Source organism: Eulemur rufifrons, chromosome 2 (genome assembly GCF_041146395.1).
Source record: "Eulemur rufifrons isolate Redbay chromosome 2, OSU_ERuf_1, whole genome shotgun sequence".
NCBI classification, from domain to species: domain Eukaryota; kingdom Metazoa; phylum Chordata; class Mammalia; order Primates; family Lemuridae; genus Eulemur; species Eulemur rufifrons.
This window is the reverse complement of record NC_090984.1, coordinates 48956866-48980170: the sequence shown is the minus strand read 5'-3', so window position 1 is coordinate 48980170 and position 23305 is coordinate 48956866. Positions and strand designations below refer to the sequence as shown.

General features: G+C 36.5%; 1 protein-coding gene across 2 annotated transcripts in view; it reads left to right on the top strand.

Annotated features, from left to right (window-relative positions):
* Window positions 1-15345, top strand: part of SNAP23 (synaptosome associated protein 23) — a 33483-nt gene extending 18138 nt beyond the window's left edge. For both annotated transcript variants that reach the window (XM_069461111.1, XM_069461101.1), the window contains exons 6-8: window positions 10583-10741; window positions 11676-11820; window positions 13998-15345. In XM_069461111.1, coding sequence (XP_069317212.1) covers window positions 10583-10741; window positions 11676-11820; window positions 13998-14063 — 370 coding nt within the window. In that variant the 3' untranslated portion in view covers window positions 14064-15345. The remainder of the gene's footprint in view (window positions 1-10582; window positions 10742-11675; window positions 11821-13997) is intronic.
* Window positions 15346-23305: the final 7960 nt, after the last annotated feature.

Genomic DNA, 23305 nt, shown 5'->3' with positions numbered 1-23305 from the left:
TTTTCCTTTCAAACAAGGAGTATTAACAAAATATATATTCCGTGGTAGGCACATGAGGGATGGCCAAGGGAGTAAAGGACTTGAACCCATCTTCAGAAGACTTAAACCATGTGGTTGTATATGTGAGAAAGAATGGCAAAAAATAAAAAATGTGTGATCTAGTGTTAGCTCATATGCTACCAGCTAAGGATAGGGATACAGAACTGATAAAAGGTTGGATTGGAGAACATCATATAGAAGAGGTAGGACATGAGTTGGGCTTTGAATGATTAGAAGGATTTGGATGAACATGGAAGAACAGTGAGGACATTTCCTATGGAAGTTTCAAACTAAAGATTAAGGAAGAGCTTGACTTAACTGAGCAGCATGATTCATGTATATGAGAAGTAGAAAATAAGCTGTAGTGGTAGTGGAGGAACTTGAATGCCAAACTAAGGAGTCAGTAGATTGGAATGGAATATGTGACTGCACACCCAGGAGACTAGTTAAAACCTTTCATAATCTAGGTCTGTGCGGTGAGACTTTATCAGTTGAGATTAGAATGGAAAATATAAATCAAAGAATTCATGTTAGATAATCTGATTGTATACAAAACATGAAGGAAGAATCAAAAACTGAACATTTGGAGTCTTTAGAGACTAGGAAATGAAGGGTCTTCAAACCATTCCTACATAGTGTATGAGATTATGCTTGACACAATGGAATTCATTGTTTTTGGTGACTCCATTGTGGATATTTAAATTCTCCACTTATCCTTGAATAAATCAAACTTCATAGTGATCATCAGTACTATATATATTCAGACCAAAATGAGGTTTGGACTAGGGAAATTAACTGTTATCTTTCCTTCTGTTAGAAGAAGCTCATCTTTGTTTTAAAAAAAGTAATTAACAAAACAACTTTGAACTTTAGCCTTAGTCGAAATAACAGTGTCTGGAGAATGAATGACTGTACTTACTGATGAAAATTTTCATTTTTATTTTATTTTTTTCTTTCTTTCTTTCTTTATTTATTTATTTTAATTTTTTTGCCGGCGCCCGCCCCCCAGCTGGGGCCGGAGGGAGCTCACTGGGTTGGTTTTGAAAAATTTTCATTTTTAAAGAACTTAATAGACATTAGTACTTCATCCAGTTGTCTCAGCTGGTCTGATAAACCAAGAGTAGAATATAAAGGCTTACAGACTCTCAGCATTTTTGCTCCTCAAAGGAGTTAGGAATGGAGGTGCTTTTGTTATATTGTCATATTTTCAGATATGTGTTTTCGTGTGACATTTTCTGTGCCATTTCTACTAGAGAAAATAGAGTTTAATTGCCTGTTCAACTTTAGTGTTTGTTTTGGCCATGAGAAGTTAAGATTTTTTAGTGTTCTTCCTAGTCTTATCCATTGGCTCCCTATTGTAACATAAGTCTGTAGACCCGTTTAAACCTTGATTGATTTGTTGAAAATCCATATTTTAATAACTCTGACTTGTCAGTCAGGTTTAGCATATTAAGCAAATAAGTTATAAATGCACAGATGATTTGATTCAAACTCTTAGCTATGTTTTGCAAACTTACTTATTATACCTTTCTCTTGTTTTCCATGTACCCTCTTAGAAGAGTGCAGAGGAGAGGAAGTAGGTAAATTTTCTTGAGATCAAATGTTAGAAGAGCAAGGAGGTAGAATGTCCTAGAATCTAGAGCAAGGTCAGCTCTTAAGTTACGGGTTGATAAACAGGAAGAGCAGTGACTCTTAAGATGGTCTAATATCATAGAAAGTGGGAAATGGAGCTACAGAAGTGTTGATTTTATTTCTGTTTGTATATCCCAGCCAAGCAGTTGCAAGCTTTTCTTGGATGGTCATGGGAGAGAAGTTAGAGTATGGTCCTGAAGTAGTCTTCAGCCTCTAACCTCAAGAGAACCCTTTCTCGGTGGGTCAAGAGAAGGCAATTCCTTAGAGATGGAATCAAGGGGCTACTGTAACAGAACAATTTTTCCCTAAAAAGGAGAGAGTAATATCCCACTTAAAGATGTCTGATTGTAATTGCCTTTCTTCCACCTATTTCTTCTTTATACCACTGAGACCTTGGCCAGTATGATATCTCTTGTCCTCAGCTCTGTTTCTTGTCATCTGGCCAGTGTCTTGATCGTTCCAATCTTATCTGTTAATCTGTGTTTCGGTTAGGCTCATCGTATCTCAAAGGCAGACATAGGATCTTAGTTCTCTTTGTATAAGGCTAGCTGAATACTGGTAGTAGTAATAGCAACGTAGGTCCATCCACAGTCTATTTGCCATTCAGAAATCTAAAAAAAGCCAAGGTTCTTTTTTTCTTCTTCATAACAGTGCTACAACTCATTAGGCTACAAAATATAATCTGAACTGAAGCTATTTATAGTCTTTTATTATGACTCTTAGTGTAAATATTAATTTGTTTCACTGCAGAAATATTGATGTATTTGACATCTTGCACCCAAGGGTTTTGTATGACAGTTGTGGGCCTGTATGTTAACTTAAGCTACTATTCTGAGCATTTAAATTTAATCCTTAAACAATAATCTTCATATGCGATAGATGCTCTTATCATCATTTTACATCTGGGGAAACATGTACAAAGAGGCTACACTATCAAGTGGAAGAGCTGATATTCAAAACCAAGCAGAGTCCTTGCTTTAACTATATGCTGCATTGCTTGACTATAAGAAAATAATGGGCTGGGCATGGTGGCTCATGCCTGTAATCCTAGTATTTTGGTAGGCTAAAATGGGAGGATCACTTGAGGCCAGGAGTTCGAGACCAGCTTGGGCAGCATACTAAGACCCTGAGACCCCCATCTCCAAAAAAAAAATATATATATATTAGCCAAGCGTGGTTGACAATGAGCCCATAGTCCCAGCTACTCTGGAGGCAGAGGCAGGGGGATCCCTTGAGCCTAGGAGATCTAGGCTGCAGTGAGTGATCATCACACCACTGCACTCCAGCCTGGGCAAAAGAGCAAGACCCTGTCTCAAATAAATAAATACATAGATGGAAAGAAAAAGAATGAAACTTTTTGTTGTTGCTGTTGTTAGATGTATTGCTATATAGAAAATGTCTTGAGTAGATTTGTTCTTTGATACTTCTTTTGTTCAATAGGATTAACTGATGCTAGGTCAGCAGTTATTTATTTATTTATTTATTTTTGAGGCAGAGTCTCACTCTGTCACCCTGGCTACAGTGCAGGGGCATTATCATAGCTCACTGCAACCTCAAACTCCTGGGCTCCAGTGATTCTCTCATCTCAGTCTCCCAAAGTGCTAGGATTACAGGCATTAGCCACTGCACCCAGCCTAGCAAATCTTTTTTTTTATTATAAGACATGGAAATAGCTTTACTCAAAAAAACTTTGTATGAGAAGGGAGTGTTAACTATAGCTAATTCTTTCTAAAGGACCACTAGAATTTAATAACAGACTGCCGGGATTAAACTTTAAAATTGTGAATAAATGCCATTCTGTTAGCTTGCTACATTTGAATTCTAAAAGCAAAATAGCACAGATCCTTTTTTGAAATCCTGTATTTTTGACAGTAACGGATAAGTCGTAATTCTAATTAACAAGAGTTTAAAAAGAGGCAGAGTTAAAATGGGAAGTTTCAGAATACGTAAACTTTCTAATGTCCCAATTTAACCATTCTTAGATAAGGTATTCTTCTGTCTTAACTTCCCTGTCTTATAAAGTGGGCTTATAAAGTCTAACATGATGACACATAGTTTGAAGACAAATTGGTTTCTGGACCTCTTAGTAGAGTAACAGTTGAATGCTTCCTTCCTCCTACTCACTGGAGATACAAATACAATACAAACAATGCATACCTCTGGCTCTGTTTTATTTACCTATCATTACTCTTATTTTTTATGCTTCACAGGGTATCTGGATACATAGCAAGTATTCAATAAATACTTTTTGATTGAATGTCCTTGAGAAACTTGTTAGCTGGTGGGAGAGTTAGACATGTAAAAGATTTTTTAAAATTACAATGCAAATAAAATATATAATAGAAGTAATTAAGAGAAACTTACAATCACTAAGGAAAGAGTGAGAAAGTTTTACAACATCTCCATTAGTTTTTGCCTTCTCTCATATTAATTTTTATAAGTTTAGGAAAGAATATCATCACCCAAACATTCTACGGAATAATGAAGTGTGTTCTGGTTTAAATAGTGTTCTTGTTTTTCTTTTTGTCTAGATTCTCAGATGTTGGTGGTTTCTGTCAAACCAGGCAGGAATTTGAATGCATTATGTTTTTAAAACTCTAAACCTGCTTCTGTTCTGTTTGAGTGGCATTTTCTGTTTTCTGCATTTCATTCTCTCACCTCATCTCTTTCTTTCTAATCTGCTTACTAAAAATGAAGATTTAACACCAGAAGCCGGGCTCAGTAACTGATCAAAGGGAACTTTAAGATGAAGTCTTATGGCGCAATTTGGGCTTCTAACCTGCTATCTAAAGGTGATGCTTCAAATGGCTTTTCTGTGCATGTGCATGTATTTTGTGAATGGTGGAAACTGTCTCAAAAACTGTGCTGTGGTGTGTAATGTCAAGTAAATTTGTTCTTGATGGGTGCTGTCCGACAAAAGATAAACTTGACAAAAGGATCTTAATTTATAATACCATCGTTTGACAAATGCCTCCAATGACTGGTTTTTTTTGCTAAATAATATTTAAGAATACCAAAATAAAAATACTCCTGAGTATTTTTACTGAATTTCCTAAGAAGTTTTAAATAGGTTGATCTTTGAGACAGCTGCTGCAATCTAATGATGATCGAAGGTAAGGGAATTCAGCCTAAATGCATCTTTCTCTTCATAGGGCTTTGATTTCAGCATCCTGTCTTTCATTAGGTTTCCTACTCCTTTCTGGTTCCTGAATCGAGATTTCCTCTATTAAAGTGTTGCTTCTAATGATTTGGATTCCCCATGATTTAGACCACTACTAAATCAAGGAATTAAATGCCAGTCTAGTCATCTTAAATCCTGTTTGGAACAAGGTGGGATATAAATTTTAAATATCATCATATGTTGTATCTTTTTAAGTAAGGATTTCCCCCCTTTACATATGTTATAATCTGTTTCATAATTCCTATTATATCGTGTTAGCTTGCTATGATTTCATGTTGAATTAATATGGAGCTAACTAATCTTAATTTTTCACTGGGAGTTAACACTTTTGTCAGCTTATTGTTTATTATGTCTGACTCATTAATTTTCAATTTTTATGACAATTATGAAAACCATGATTAAGTGTTAAAAAATTAAGTATTTGATTTCTACCCTTTGTTTCCTGCCCTCCTTTTTCTTCTTTTCTTAGCTTGCCCATCCAAAGCGCACACACACACACACACACACACACACTCATATGACAAATGGTATTTATTTAATCCCTTTTCTACTTGATAAGAAAGAATAATAGCTAATATTTGGCTTTCTTTTTGCTGTTTTAATTCAGTTAGTACTAGTGTTAATGACAACCAAAACTAGGAAAAGAAATTGTTGATTTTTTTTGCTGCTCATATCTTGATACTTGCTGTTTTTGCTTAATATCAGCTTCTTGAATTGATTAAGGGATATTTTGAATTGTTATTTCAAACTTGCCATTGTTGAATGAGACATTTAAATGAATAAAAAGTCAAAGATTATTAGACTCCTCAAAACTGATAGGTGTAAATCTAGCTTTCCAGATGGAGTTCTTAATCTTATTAAGACGTATCACAATTTTGCTTAAGTATTTTATCATGAAGACTAATGTCTTCCCAGAAGGGGCTATACATTTTATTTTGCAAAAGAGTTCTGTTGCAAATTAAAACCATTCTTTCTTATTGTAGACTAAAACAACTTGGATCTAGATGTCTTTTGTCTAACTAACCATATTTCAGGTATATTCAGCTACCTATAGACCTCAAATCAAGGGAGTATTAATGGGCAAAAAAAGTAAACATGCCAGTTGGTAATCTGTGCACTTACAGGAATGCACTGTTAACTAAGGGTCAGGTTAAGGTTGACGCCAATGAATAAGAATATTTATCCAGTGATTTATAAAGCAATTTTACATCCATTATCAACAGAATCCTTTTCATAGCCCTGCGAGGTATTAAGTATTGTTATTATTCTAGCTTCACACATAAGGACAGGGATGTCAGAGACTAAAGTTTGCCTAAGGTTCTATAGCTACTGAGTGATGGGTTTAGGATTGGGATTCAAGTCATTTTACTCCAAATCTTGTTGCTTTTTTTTCTTACTCCTGGTTTATCCCTTGGCTTCCTCCAGATTAATTCGTCAGTGTTCCAATGTATATAGACTACTGGAATAATCCGAAGTATTCTTACTGGGTAGCTAATACACTCTCTGAACTTATATGAAACAACATTAAAAGATTTCCATGTTCTACCCCATACATTTTGAAGCATAATCTTCAGAGTCTAACCTATGTGTCTATGTGTTCGAAAGCACCTAGGTTGCTCTGCTAGTTGGTCAAGTTTGGGAAGTATCACCTTTAAATCATTTTTAAGGTTTAAAGTGCTTTGGAAAGAAGATAATCTCCAAGATGATGACAAGAGGCAGGGTCCTGAGCAACCAAAAGGCATTACCTTGAGTTGAGGTGCTGAATGAGAGACACTGAGCTATCACAAGACTGGAGATATTTAAGTATAAAATGTCTGGGGAAAAAAATAATGCATAAGCAGTAAAAATAAATAAATAAAAGAAAGAAAGAAAGAGAAACAGAAAGACAGAAAGAAAGAGACAGAAGGAAAAGAAAAGAAAAAAAAAAGAAGAAAAGAAAAGAAAGGTCTGATTCCCTTAAGTATTATACTAAATTTGACAGTTGATATCTCTGACATTTCACTTTGACACTTACTGTTTTGTTTTTATTGTGAAAATAAATCCTCAGTCTTTCAAATGTATGGTTTGGCTTGTGATTATCTTTCACATTTTGTTTTTAGAGCAATTTTTGTGAAACCACAGATAAGTCAAAAATTCGTGTTATTTTAGAATATGAATTCCATTGTGGAACCAATGCAGCCCAGACAGTTCCAAATATCAAGTGTTTGGGAAGAATGTGGCTAATGGACATGCAGTATGTTGGTGATTTGAGAAGTTCAGTTCTGGTGATTTTAATCTTGAAAATAAGCCATGTGGGTGACCTGAGACCAAGGTGGATAATGATAGCCTGAAAGCTATAGTGGAAGCTAATCCATCTCAACCTATGCATGAATTAGCAGCAAGATTTGACGTTACTATTCCAACAGTATTGGACCATTTGAAACAAATTGGCAAGGTAAAGAAGCTGGATTAGATGGGTGCTGCTTGAATTAAACAACCATCAGAAGACAAATCATCTCAAAGCTTGCCTTTCTTTGCTGTCACAACATAAAGGCAAACCATTTCTATACTGTATTGTTACGTGTGACTACAAATGGAATCTTCTTGACAATCGCAAGTGTTCGGCACAATGATTAGATAAAGGTGAAGTGCCGAAACACAGTCCAAACCAAGTATTCATCAAAAAAAGCTAATGTATGCTCTCAGTTGGGAAACAAAAAAAAAGGTAATCATTTCTGTTTGGTGGTCCAGCATTGGTATTACCTGCTGCAGCTTCATGAAATGTGGTCAGTTGATTGATTACAGCAGATGTCTACTTCAACCAGTTGGACAAAATGATGCGGATGCTTGTGATTAAGCATCCAGGATTGGCCAATAGAGACAGGCCAATCCTCTTGCACGACAATGATCGACCACATGTCGCAAAAAGAGCACTGCTCAAACTACAGAGACTGGACATGGAAACTCTTTTGTCATCCACCATATTCATCAGACCTTGCAGCCACTGACTACCACTTCTTCCAGGCTTTGGGCCACTTTTTGCAAGGAAAAATATCCAATTCACAACAAGTTGTGAAAAACACCTTTCGAGATTTCATCACCACTCACTCTAGGCTTCTTAACCATTAAGATGGCAAAACTGTGTGGATAGTTTAGGCACATACTTTGATTTATTGTACTGCTTGTTGTTTGAGATACACACTAAATTTTTTATTTGAAATCAGACATTACATAATTAATGACCTAATAAGAATTATCAACAGTATTTAAAAACCACCTCTTCATAAACATATAGAATATATAATTGCAAGAAAAAAAGTGCAGTTTTTCCCAGCCCATTTGAAGGTAAACATGCCAATTCAATGCAAAGGTGTAAAAAAATTCAGTGTCAGCTTTTTGTATTTTTTCTCCTTAATACTGGAAGAACATCTTCAAAGATCCATCCTTTTGAGCACAGTTTGATAACCAATCTGATTCTTTGTTTATAGACAATGTTTTAATTGAAACTCATTCACATTATCATGTTAAAACAATTCATTTTCATCTTATGCCCCTTATATCTAATTGTGGAAAGAAAGATTCTCATAAGTTTCAGGAATTTCAAATTTTGCTTCTTAATGTTGGGAAGGTGGTTAGAGCACATATATGTACCATGATAGACCAGAAGCCCACAAGTCATGTTCCAGTCTACTCTTCTTTTTGTGCTAAGAAACATACTATCTCGTTAATTACTTTTGAATTTTAACTTTTTCTCTTCTGCCTGTTCCATAATCAGACATCCTAATAAAAGCCCCACTTTTCCAAATAAAAACCTAAAAGAGAAAAAAAGCTCCACTTTTATTACTTCTGTTAATACTTCTGATTATTAACTTTCTGATGAGCTAATATATTGTTTATTTCATTTATTAGCTATTATTCTGCTTTAGAATTTTGCCTGGGATCTTTCTTATTAACAAAGAATACATGTAAATTGATTTCACCACACCAACAGATAATTGTATGAAAATATTCATTTAAAAAATGTATTAATATATCCTACTTTGTTCCAGGAAAGATTTAACATGGCTTTTTAATAAATAGATTAATTAATAAACCAAAATAGCATAAATAGGAAATATAAGAACTTAAAATGGAACCAAAAAAAGTTACTTTGAGGACTAACTCTTCAGTGTTCATAAATTTGTTTATCTTTGCAGCATCGCTCACAAAAAAAAGTAATACCCTTTCTGTAGCATTAATGATTAAGATCTGTAATTCACTTCTAGGTTTGCCAAAAATGAATCCTCACATGGCTGTTAAAGGGAGGAGCTAATTTTTTCATAAAATCTCTTCCTGTCTTCGCATTTTTTGTAATTTTGGAACTTCCTCATTAATAAAAAATGTGGAATAAATCAGAGAACAATATTATGGCAACATAATACTTTGGTTTTGTTTATAGAATAGTAAAAACTAAAATTGAAAGCTTGACTCTACCTAGCCAAATAATCTATAAAAGTTTGTGTCACTTTTTTGTAATAGTCATGTGAAAGCCACTTTCCTAGGCTTTTTTTCCTTGCCATTTGCACCTGTTTGAGTAATGAATTCCTTGGCTAAATTCTGGCTTTGACTGAAATTTGGCTGTACCAGTTATACTTAAAGCATATACTTTTATTTTTAAGAGGTCTAGACTTGGGATTTTTTTTTCTCATTTTTTTTTTTCTTGACTAGTCAAGTGCAGTAGTGAGAAGGGGGGAAAGAGTAGAACAAGGAGTTCCATCTATAACTGTGAACAATCAAGTAAGATAACTAACTCACTTCCTTTGGACCAGCTGAGATCATTTTTTTTAAGGAGGAAAAGTAAACTCATAAATGAAAATCCTCTACAATAAATATTTGTAACTGGCACCAATATGGCCAAGATAGTTATACATTGGCTGATTGTCCAATTTGGAAATAATTCATGCCTTACCTTCCTGGTATTTTATTTGTTTGTGTTTTAAGAAACTTGTTTAAAAATTCATGCAAAGTTCTAACTTATGAAAACTGATCATCTAGAACTACTCTGGTTAAAATAAGAGTGGGCAGCTGGGGTCAAAGTATTGCCTACTCAATATGCAACTATTATCTACGCATAATAATAAAACATTTAAAAAACCATTACCTACTCAGTCTTGTTACTCTATCATCCCTCATCAACCTCTGAGATACCTCCAAAGAAACTGTTAGGGCATCCTGGAATACCTTTCCTGAGGGATTTTTCTAGCGTCCATTGACCTCTTTTCTAGAGAGTGCTGGAGGCTAAGGGAACCTGAAAAATCCAATAATTGCATTTTGCTACTTGCTAAGTAGAGATTTGGCAGAAGTAGTATTTGGACCTTTTGAAAATGTTTTAGGCTAGGTTCACACCTACAGTCCTACACCTACAGGCTTACACCTGTAGTCCCAGCTACCTGGGAGGCTGAGGCAGAAGGATTGGTTGAGACCAAGAGTTCGAGACCATCCTGGACAACATAGCAAGACTCTGTCCCTTTTTAAAAAAAAAAAAAAAAAGAAAGAAAAAACAATAAAATGTTTTAATGTCAGTGGGTTTACATAATTCATCTTTTTCCTATCCCATATTGCCATGGTACATAGTATAGATCATCTAGATTTAGCTGTGTGCTGCTTTTCTGCTAATGATACTGGGCCATCCTCAAGGTAACAAGCACTGGTAATTAAAACTCTCCCTCTCCTACTTTTTGGTCTCTCTCCACACTTTTAACTCTTGTATAGAACAAAGAACTTTGAATCTGGTAAGGCCTATAAGACGACATGGGGAGATGGCGGAGACAACTCACCTAGCAACGTAATATCTAAGCAGCCAGGCCGTGCGGCAAATGGTCAGCCTCAGCAACCAACAACAGGAGCAGCCAGTGGAGGATACATTAAACGGTATGCCAGCTCCTCCCAATATTAATGCACTTTTGCTAAGGAAGAGCTCACTTAGGAGATAAGGTGTAGTGGTACATGAACCGTAACTAATCAATAGAAATAGTATTTATTCTATTTTTAAAATGCATTTAAAAATCTGCCTGACAAAATGTTTATTGTGATTGTTGCCCTTGGATGATGGAATTAACTTTCCTTTATACTTTTCAGTATCTTATAAATTATTGGAGTAGGAATGTTTTACTTCTTTAAATAGGAAAAATATGTTTTAAAATATATCATCTAGAGCAAGGGTTGGCTAGAGTCCTATAAGGATATCTGTAAAAAGCCATATAGTAAATATTTTAAACTTTGCAGACCATACAGTCTCTGTTGCAGTTACTCAACCCTGTTGTTGTAGGGTGAAGGCAGCCATAAACAATATGTAAACAGATGAGCATAGCTGTGTTTTAATAAAACTTTATTTACACAATCAGGCGGCAGGGCAGATTTGGCCCTTAGGCCATAGTTTTCCAGCCTCTGTTTTAGAGTCATGGTTCTTTAGACTTAAGTGTGCATTAGCATCACCTGGGGGCTTAGTAAAACACAGATTGCTGGGATCCACTTAGAGTTTCTGATTTAGTAGATCTGGAGTGGAGTGTGAGAATTAGACAAGACGTTCCCTTGTCTAACAAATTCTGAGGTGATGCTGGGAATGACACTTTGAGAAATGCTGTTCTTGAGTTGTTTCTTAATCTTCTCTTACATGGCTTTAAGGCACTATGCTCTCCTTGATCAATCTTTCAATTTTTATTATAGAATGTTTCCCAAGAATAGTAACCTGTATACCCTTGGATCTTGTACTTGTTGAGAGTCATTTTGGTTACACATTTTTATGAAAGTTAAATCCAGATTTAGTCCAACAAAAAGTACTGAATTAACTATCTTTTTGTGATAGTATAACTAATGATGCCAGAGAAGATGAAATGGAAGAGAACCTGACTCAAGTGGGCAGTATCCTGGGAAATCTAAAAAATATGGCTCTGGACATGGGCACTGAGATTGAAGCTCAAAACAGACAAATAGAACGGATCACAGAAAAGGTAAAAGCTTTTTGTTGCCACCAGAAAATGAAACATCCAGTCCAGTGTTTTAGTGATGAACGTTTGTGCTGGATACTTTGGGTGACACAAAGGGATAAAATCCTGTCCTCACAGGTCTTACAGTTCTGATGAAGCAGCAGTTCTAACACACTGAAAAACAAGAGCCATGTGGTCCCATCTCTTGCTCATGGCAGTTGATTCATTTTAAAACCACAGCCTTAGAGTGAAGTGGTTTTATTTAAATGTTCACACATGAAGCTTAGTATCTATTCTAAACTTTCAGTGTGCTTTTTTCCACCCTAAATTAGTAAGTTATCTCTTGGAGTTTTATTTTGTTAACTAATAACAAATTAGTAAGTTTCTGAATCCTCATCTCATGAAAGAGTTTAGGCAAAAATCAGTTCTGCAGAGTGGTTCTTGTGGAGTGGACATACAAAATAGATTCATGTCAGTGAAGGAAAAATTGTGGTTCCTATTCTTTTTTTCTTTTTATTTCACATGATATAATAGGTACTGAAAGTGAAATTGTTTTCAGTGTTTAGATGTGTCATATTTGAAAGTTATAGCTCATTAAAATCTCAGTGTACTTTAAAGGATGGGGTGAGCTTTTAAGCTTGGCTTTCTGTTCAGTCATTTCCAATAGATTTCACTGAAGCAAATAATGATTCATAAGATGTTTTCAATGCTGTAGTCTGGGTTTAGGCTACCTATTACTCTTTTGAGACAGAATCTCACTCTGTTGTCCCAGCTAGAGTACAGTGGCATCAGCATAGTTCACTGCAGCCTCAAACTTCTGGGCTCATGCAATCCTCCTGCCTTAGCCTACCGAGCATCTGGGACTATAGGTGCACACCACCATCCCCAGCTAATTCTTTTTGTATTTTTTTTTTGCGAAGACATGGTCTCACTTTGCTGCCCAGGCTGATCTCGAACTCCTGGGCTCAAACGATCCTCCCACCTTGGCCTCCCAGAGTGCTAGGATTATAGGCATGAGCCACCACAGCCAGCCTACCCATCATTTTAATTTGGGTATTGATGTGGGTGGTGATACATCTGTTCCAAAGATCTTTGGAAAGGTTATTTCAGTCTCTCTGGGTTAGACCTGTGGTAGCTGCAGATGAGAGTCTATGATTCAGTTCACGGCACTCCCACACAGTCCAGATCTACACAGAGAAGAGCACTCTTATGTTTCATTGCATCAAAAGTGCCACTTATTATAAGATGCACCCCAGTTGCAGACACGTTAAACTATGAAAAAATTCGTTATAGAATTGATGAAATACTGGTCAGGCACTGTAGCTTATGCCTGTAATCCTAGCACTTTGGGAAGCCTAGGCAGGAGGATCACTTGAGGCGAGGAGTTTGAGATCAGCCTGAAACAACAGCAAGACCCCTGTCTCTACAAAAAATAGCAAAAAAAAAATTAGCCGGGCATGGTGGTACCCACCAGTAGTCCTAGCTACTCAGGAAGCTGAGGCAAGAGAATTACTTGAGCCCAGGAGTTTGAGGTTGCAGTGAGCTATGAAGAGGCCACAGTACTCTAGCCTGGGCGACAGAGCAAGACCCTGTCTTAAAAAAAGAAGAAAAAGAACTGATGAAATATTGGCAGGGTCTTCTTTTATTTTTTTATTTTTATTTTTTTTGAGACAGAGTCTCACTCTGTTGCCCGGACTAGAGTGCCATGGCATCAGCCTAGCTCACAGCAACCTCAAACTCCTAGGCTCAAGCAATCCTACTGCCTCAGCCTCCCAAGTTCCTGGGACTACAGGCATGTGCCACCATGCCCAGATAATTTTTTCTATATATATTTTCATTTGTCCAGCTAATTTCTTTCTATTTTTTTAGTAAAGACAGGTCTTGCTCTTGCTCAGGCTGGTCTCAAACTCCTGAGCTCAAGTGATCCTCCCACCTCGGCCTCCCAGAGTGCTAGAATTACAGGCATGAGCCACCGCCGGGCCCAGGGTCTTCTTTTATGCCTTTGTTATGTTTATACACCTGGGTTTTCCCAAATGAATTTCATATTCTGTTACTTTCTGCCTAAAATGAATTTTGTAATGTGACTTCAAGTATTTCTTAAATTTTCTCAGTGTATTGATTACTCTAAGTATATAAAATTTAACTTTTATAAGATTTACTTACCTTGTGAAGTAATGCTGGTTTCTTTTTCTTTTTTTCAGGCTGACACCAACAAAGATCGTATTGACATTGCCAATGCCAGAGCAAAGAAACTCATTGACAGCTAAAGCTACTGCTGTACTTCTTTATCATTTATTCACTTCCCTAGCTCCTCCTCCAAAGTCATTACCTTTTTCAGAGTTTGAAATTTTGGTTCTATACTCTTCTAATTGGGAAATAATGTGGAAGAAGGGCTAGAAGAGCAATAGCTGCTCCCCCAACCCCCATTTTGTATTTTCTGTTGCTGTTGAGGGTAGACTGCTGCTCAGCCTTCCTTCTGGTATTTTCTTTCTCAGTTCATAGTCTTAGATTGGTTTTAATACATCACATATAGTGTTTTCATCTTCTTTACTTCAGCAGTTTCTTTTGCTTTCAAAATTTGGAAGCATTGCCAAAGACAACCCTGAGAAAGGAAGCTGAAGAGCTGATTGGTTTATTCCTTTGTTTTTGTGGTGGCAAAAGGGTGAGAGAGGAGCAAGAGATAAGAGGTTGTTATCTCAGTAAAAACCTGCAGGCCACAAAACAAGAAGTTGCATAGCCACAGTAAAGATCTAGTTGGGTATAATTTTTAATTTAAGTTGCAGTTATTGCCAATTTAGGCTAATGCTTGATTTGGAGCTTTTATACACAATATTTTTGTTATACATCACAATTTTGCAACCTTTCCTCCGGTTAGAATAGAATGAGTTTTCTTAAAATGAGCTTAATTTCTGAACTCTTAGTGATTCATATATGTACATAGATTCAGTGATCCCATTTCTCATTGCTCTATTCAGGAACACTTTGGATAAATGAATAGTTTTTTATCTTCATATTATTAGTAGTATCATGGTCCCATTACAGGCCTATTAACCTCATAGATATGTCATTAGTCTTTGAAGAAAAATATGTAAATATATATTTGTAACATGAGAATTTCTCTCTGAAGCAGGGTTTAAAATTTTTGGAAAAGTTTGACAAAGTATATCACATAAATTCAGATTTACCTCAGTGCCAAGAATTATGTTTAGATAGGAAGAAGGAAACTTATTTTGATCTCAGGTAGAAAAATAAATTGCTTTGAGTTTTATGTGGCTTTAGATTTTTAAAAAATTAGAATTTATCTTGTCTTAAAAGGAATTTGGAAAATTGTGCCTTTGGTTTAATTATTGGTGATTACACTGTCATTCTCTTACCCTTGTGTATTGAACTATGTCCAGAATCAAGTTTATGTAGATGTTATGAGACTCTGGTATTTGTTACCTTTATTTAAAAATTAGCACCTGAACACTTCAAAGATATCAATGTGGATTGGTTTGGCCACTAACCACTGCTTGATCCTTTCAATTAAATTTTGTAACTAACTAATGGTATTGTTCTTTCAAGTAAGTAACATGTTTTTATGCTTATTTGGGGGTCAATAATTTCATTAGCTCTTGTTTAACAAATTGAATAAAGCAAAAGTCTGTGAGTCAAGAAGCACTCCAATAGAAAGCTGCCTTTAGCACCTTCCCAATTTTTATTGGAAGTATTGACAGGACTTTCTATAATTTGTCAAGAGATTCATTTAAATTATTACAAGTCTTTTATTCATTTCGCCTTAAATATACTAGTGACTGAAAGGATAGTTTCTGAGAATTGACAACTCATGTACTAGAGAAGATACAGTTAACATGGGAACTTTCAAAGTCCAAAGAGGAAAATATTAAAGTGAGACTCAGTTAGACCCTCTGTAATAGAAGTGCTCCATGTCAGAATGAGTAATTTGGCAGATGATGGTAAATGTGTAAAGTAGGAAGGTGTAAAACAGTGGGGATTATGCTATACCTAAATGCCCTTTCAAAAAGCACTCAATTTTTTTTTAACATTATTCTGACTAAAAAAAATAGTTTTCTAAGGAACCCAGTATGCTGCACGCATGGTATAATTGGTTAGAAGCATGAGCTAAGGCACCAAATTATTTGAATTTACACTCTAGCTCTGCCACTTGTTGGCTAGAATGACTGTAAGCTCATTTTTTTGCCTTAGTTTATATGTAAGTAGGGATTATAACAAGCATATCTCAGTGATATTGTGGGTTTGGTACTAGACCACCACAATAAAGCAAATACTGCAATAAAGTGAATCACAAGAATTTTTTAGTTTTCCAGTGCATATAAGAATTATGTTGGCTGGATGCAGTGGCTCACACCCAATCTTAGCACTTTGGGAGGCTGAGGTGGGAGGATCGCTTGAGGCTGGGAGTTTGAGACCAGCTTGAGCAACACAATGAAACCCCATCTCTACAAAAAAAATTTTTTAAATTAGCCAGGCATCACTTGAGCCCAGGAGTTTGAGGTTGCAGTGAGCTATGATAACACCACTGCACTCTAGCCCAAGCAACAGAGTGAGACACTGTCTCAAAAAAAAAAAGTTATGTTTACACTCTTCTGTAGTCTACTAAGTGTGCAATAGTATTATGTCTAAAAAACAATGTACATACTTTAATTAAAAATACTTTATTGCTAAAAAATGCTAACAATCATCTGAGCCTTGAGCAAGTTGTAATCTTTTTGATGATGCAGGGTCTTGCCTTGATGTTAATGGCTGCTGACTGATCAGGTGGTTGCTGGAGGTTGGGGTAGCTATGGCATTTTCTGAAATTAAGACAACCATAAAGTTTGTGACATCTATTGACTCGTCCTTTCACAAAAGGTTTCTCTGTAGCATGCAGTGCTTTTTGATAGCATTTTACCTATAGTAGAATTTCTTTCAAAATTGGAGTCAGTGCTCTTAAACTCTGTTGCTGCTTTATGCACTAAGTTTATGTAATCTGAATCCTTCGTTGTCATTTCAACATTGTTCACAGCATTTTTACCAGGAATAGATTCCATCTCAAGAAGCCACTTTGTTTGCTTATCCATCAAAAGCAACTCTTCATCCATTCAAGTTTTACCAAGAAATTGCAGCAATTTAGTCACATCTTGAGACCCCACTTCTAGTTCTCTTGCTATTTCTACCACATCTGCAGTTATTTCCTCCACTGAAGTCTTGAACCTCTCAAAGTCATCCATGAGGGTTGGAATCAACTTCTTCCAAACCACTGTTCATGTTAATATTTTGACCTCCTTGCGTGATTCATGAATGCTCTTAATGGCATCTAGAATGGTGAATCCTGTAAAGAAGGTTTCAATTTACTTTGTCCAGATCTGTCAGAGATTCCTCACTGATATATGGCACCATAGCTTTACGAAATGTATTTCTTAAATAATAAGACTTGAAAGTCAAAACTACTCTTTGATCGATTGGGCTGCAGAATGGATGTTGTGTTAGTAACACAACCTGAATGAAAACAACCTGACCTGACCTGAAATGAAAACAACATTCAGGTCCCCCACGGTGGCTCATACCTGTAATCCCAGCACTTTGGGAGGCCAAGGTGGGAGGATGACTTGAAGCCAGGAGTTCGGGACCAGCCTGAGCAACACAGCAAGACCTTGTCCCTACATAAAAAAGAAGAATTATCCACCCTGAAGGGTTATGGAGAAAAAAATAGAAAAATCGGCCAGGCATGGTGGTCTGTGCCTGGAGTCTCAGCTACTCCAGAGGCTGAGGCAGTAGGATCACTTCAGTCTAGGAGTTGGAGGTTGCAGTGAGATATGATCATGACACCACTGCACTCTAGCCTGAGCAACAGAGCGAGACCCTTTCTCAAAAAAAAAGAAACAATATTCATCTCCATGTACATCTCCACCAGAGCTCTTGGGTGGCCAGGTGCATTGTCAATGGGCAATAATATTTTAAAAGGAATCTTTATTTCTGAGCAGTAGGTCTCAATAGTGGGTTTAAAATATCCAGTAAACCATGCTATAAACAGATGTGGTATCATCCAGGCTTTATTGTTCTATTTATAGAGCACAGGCAGAGTATATTTAACATAATTCTTAAGGGCCCTAAGATTTTCAGATGGGAGAATGAGCATTGGCTTCAACTTTAAAGTCACCAGCTGCATTAGTCCCTAACAAGAAAGTCAGCCTGTTCTTTGAATCTTTGAAGCCAGGCATTGAGTTCTCTAGCTATGAAAGTCCTAGATGGTATCTACTTTCAATGGAAGTACATTGAAAAATCGGCTGTTTAATGTAGCCACCTTCATCAATTATCTTAGAACTTCTGGATAACTTACTGCAGCCTCTCCAGTGTTTGCCGTTCCACCTTGCACTTCGATGTTAATGCAGATAGCTTCTGTCCTTAAACCTCATCAACCAACCTCTGCTAGCTTCAGGCTTTTCTTCTGTAGCTTCTTCACCTCTCTCAGCCTTCATGGAATTGAAGAGAGTTAGGGCCTTGCTCTGGATTAGGCTTTAATTTAAGGGAATGTTGTGGCTGGTCTGATCTATCCAGACCAATAAAACTTTCTCCATATCATGAAGATGGCTGTTTTGCTTTTTAACTATTCTTGTGTTCACTGGAGTAGCATTTTTAATTTTCATTAAGAACTTTTCCTTTGCATTCACAACTTGGCTAACTGTTTGGTACAGGAGGCCTAACTTGGCCTATCAGCTTTTGACATGACTTCCTCACTAGGCTTAATCATTTTTAGCTTTTGATTTAAAGTGAGAGACATGCAACTATTCCTTTCACTTAGACCCTTACAAGCCATTGTAGGGTTATATATCGGCCTAATTTCAGTATTGTTGTATCTCAAGAAATAGGGAACCCCAAGGAAAGGGAGAGAACAGGGGAATGGCCAGTTGGTGGAACAGTCAGAACACACAATATTTTATCAATTAAGTTGGATGTCTCATAGGGGCATGGTTCATGGCACCCCAAAACAATTATAATGCTAACATCACAGGTCACCATAACAGGTAAAATAATAACATTTGAAATACTGTGAGAATTACCGAAATGTGACATAGAAACGAAGTGTGCACATGCTGGTGGAAAAATGGCAACACATTGCAGGGTTGCCACAAACCTATTAAAATTTGTTTAAAAAATGCAGTATCTGTGAAGTACAATAAAGTGAAGTGCAATAAAATGAGGTATGCCTATAATTTCTACCTTACAGAATTGTAACCCATAGAGTTGTAACTTAGCAGGTAAACCACTTAGAACAGTGCTTGGCAAATATAAGAACTTAATAAACTAACTGCTATTCTCTCTAGAGTGGAGCTCTTTGGTCTAGCACCCCTTTGTTAATTTGACAAGAGATAACATAGCCCCTCTCCCCAGAGAAATAGGCACAAAAATGTGAATCATGCATAAATGCAAATCGTGGAGTTTCTTGAAAGCCCATCTGTGGATGCCAGGTTAAACTTTACAACAGCTTCTACTGAGAAAGGGGTGAGGCCATAGAAATTAGGCCCATAATGCACTAGAAATATTAATAGAAGCTGTTCACTTAAAGCCTTTTCTGATTTTCTCGCATTAACAGTGTCTGGAAACTTGTTTCTGTTACTTTTGGAAAGTAGTAACAGGTGGTTAACACAGGCTCTGGAGTCTGACCACCTTGGCTCAGATTTTGGTTCAGTCATTGACTAGTTTTGTGACCTTGAGCATAATACTAAATTATAACTAAGGAGGTAAAAAAACTGTACCTCACTGAACTGAACTTGCTTTTTAACAGTAATCTCCCTCCCTCTTCAGGTTTCCAGTCTTATAATGACCATGATCTTTTTCCTCTATAGCTGTACCTATTTTTTTCTTCCATTTTTTTTAATTTCTACAGAAAATGATCAATTTTTCCTTCCGTTTTAATTCATCCTTTGTTTACACACTTCAACCAGATCTTTCTATGTCACGTGTGGATTATGAATCTCCCTTTCACTTAAACATCTGTGTCCCAGACATGCTATACTCAGTTGCACTTAGCATTAGCTTCTTTAAAGACATACAAATGGCCAACAGGTATATGAAAAAATGCTCAGTATCACTAATCATAAGGGAAATGCAAATCAAAACCACAATGAGATAGTATCTTACCCCTGTTAGAATGGCTACTATAGAAAAAAGACAAAAAATAACATGCTGGCAAGGATGTGAAGAAAAGAGAACTCTTATACCCTGTTGGTGGGAATGTAAATAAGTATAGCCATTATGGAAAACAATATGGAGATTTGTCAAAAAACTAAAACTAGAACTACCATACCATCCAGCAATCCCACTACTGGGTATTTATCCTAAGGAAAAGGAATCAGTATATCAAAGGGATACCTACACACCCATGTTTATTGTAGCATTTTTCATAATGGCAAAGATACAAAATCAACCTAAGTGTTTATCAACAGATGAATGAATAAAGAAAATGTGATATATATACAATAGAATACTATTCAGCCATTAAAAAATGAAATCCAGTCATTTGCAGCAACATGGGTGGAACTGGATGTCTTTATGTTAAGTGAAATAAGCCAGGCACAGGAAGACATATGTCACATGGTCTCACTCCTATGTGGGAGCTAAAAAAGTTGATCTTATGGAGGTAGAACATAGAATTGATACATTCTATGCATGTATCAAAATATCGCATGTACCCTGTAAATATGTGCAAATATGTATCAAAAATAGGAAAGGGAAAAAGGAAAAAAATTCTAGGTTATTCCAATTATATTCCTAATCAGATTATTTCTCAGGTTGATGTTCAAGTTTCTTATCCTCTATTTGTTATATTTTTTTATTTTTTAGAGATGAGAGCTTGCTATCTTGCCCAGGCTGGACTCAAACACCTGGGCTCAAGCAATCTTCCCAAGTAGCTGGGACTGTAGGCTCATACCACTATGCCTAGCTCCATTTTTTATCCTTTTAATGTAGTGTCCATTTCAAGCCTTCTATTTCAGAACAACTTGCTAAATTCTACCTTCATGCCTTACAGATGAGATAAATGGCACAATTTATTGAGTGCTTACTCTATCATGGGCACTAGGCTAAGTGCTTTTATGTAACTTTTTACCATATCTGTGTAACATACCTGAGAGGTAGGCATTATTGTTATTTACAAATGAAAGTAATTTAGCTCAAATTCATAAAGCTAATAAATGACAGACCCTGGATTCAAACATGGATCTTTCTGACTTCAGGGCCCATGATCTTACTCAGTATGCTACAATGACTTCCAAACTAAGCTCTAAAAAATTTAGGGGACTTAGTGCTGGTGGCCAAACTATTAATAGAATCTGGGTCTCAAGACCACAAGTCTATCTACTTTGTTAGCTCATATTTAAGTCTTGTTCACTATAACTTTGGGCATATTACTTTATATAGCCCCTGCCCTCAAGTTGTTCAGTCTAGCAAGCAACAGATAAATATAGAACGTGAGAAGTGCTACAGGAACAGATGGAAGAGCAGTTATAATTCGGATTAGACTTAGGGAAGGGGCTTAGACATAGGGAAGGAGCATGTTAGTGAGAGAAGGCATTCCTGACCTAGTGAACAATACAATTGGCCTTCTATATCCCTGGGTTCCACATCTGTGGATTCAACCAACTGCAGATCAAAAATACTCAGGGGAAAAAAAATCCACAAAAAGCAAAATTTGAATTTGCTGCGTATGAAGATACTATGTCAAATCCACATGAATGAAGTGATGTGTAGGCATTGTATTAGGTATAAGTAATCTAGATGATTTAAAGTATTTGGGAAGATGTGCAGTTATATGCAAATACTATGCCGTTTTATATAAGGGACTTGAGCAACACGGATTTTGGTCTCCATGGGGGTGGCGGGGGGTATCTTGAAACCAATCCCCCATGGATATTGAGGGATGAACTGAACTGTATAAAGGCAGTTAGAGGAGAAAGTTATTGCACCATGAGTTTAAGGCATAGAATAATCTGGTAAGGGTGGGCAGGCAAATGAGAGTGAAGGAAGAGTATTTGGAAATAAGTCTGGGTTCAAGTTGTAAAGGGTGATAGTGACTGCTTCTTACAGGGGTGGGGCTTAAGCTCCAATTAATTAAATGGAAACATTTCAGCTGTTAAATTTATGAGTTCTGATAAAATATTTAGAGAAGTGTTAATTGTTAAATGGATCAATAAGATTAATAAACATTAAAATTTAGAAAAAAGAAAACTCCTCGATTGATTCTGGTAAAACTGGTGCCCCCTAGCTCTCCCAAAACTGAGAAACAGAAAAAATAACCTATGGGGAAAAGAGATTACCTAGACCAGATTTAAGGTCAGAGGGACCTCCTCATATAAATTAAATATACAGTAGGCTCTCGTAATGTCTTCCTTCTTCCTCTTTTTTTGGGGGGGGGACGGGGACAGAGTCTCACTCTGTTGCCTGGACTAGGGTGCAGTGGCATCATCATAGCTCACTGCAACCTCCAACTCCTGAGCTCAAGGGATCCTCCTGCCTCAGCCTCCCAAGTAGCTCTGACTACAGGTACACACCACCACAACTGTTTTAAAAACTTTCTGTAGAGACAGGTTCTTCCTATTTCCCAGGCTGGTCTCAAACTCCTAGCCTCAAGTGCTCCTCCCACCTCAGTCTCCCAAGTGCTATGATTACAGGTTTGGGCCACTGCTCCTGGCCTGTTAGGATACCTTGGCTTAATGGATAAGCTAGGTTTAACTATTACTGAGAACTGTTGATGTTATGGCTAATAATAGCTCCTTGGCTAAGATAAAACTTCAGAAAATGACCAAAATGATAGTTTTCTAAATGTTCATGTCAGTGATAATCTGAAATCCTCTACCTTTGTACCTTCAGATTCTCTTAATAAGCATGGTTCCAGTACCATAAAATGTTTATCATCAGTCACATGAAGGCATTTCACTATTCATGCAACCTAAAAAAGAGCATGAAACATTTCTTCCTAATCAGTTTACTTTCAAAGAACAAAGGGCCATTTACGGGTTAAAGTTCTCCTGTCTTCTTCCTGTAAAGGATTACTCTTAAACTTCCAGCCAAAGTTCATTAAAAATTCTTTATTTAGTATATGCTCTCATTCAGAGAATAAACTTGATAAACATAGGTTGTTTTAAAATATTGTAGCAATGGTTTCTTGATAGGTAATTTGATTAGTAGTGTTATAAATACAAAAAGGGGAAAAGATTACCAGAAATAAAACATAATATTTCTAACAAAGCTTCAGGAAAATCTTGATTATTAAAATCCCTTTTGTCTTACAAGTGTTGCATATACAGTTTTTGCTCTTAAGAGCCCTCTACCAATAAGGCACCTGCAATAGTAAAGAATTTGCTACTGCAGCCTTGGGAAACATCGTAGTGTTGTGTTGGTGCTTCTCTGACAAAGTACACTTTTAATCAAGACAAACAGTCACATATTTAAGTATGTCCTAAATTCTAAATATAAACACTGCAATTGAACTGATGGACTGCAATAAAAT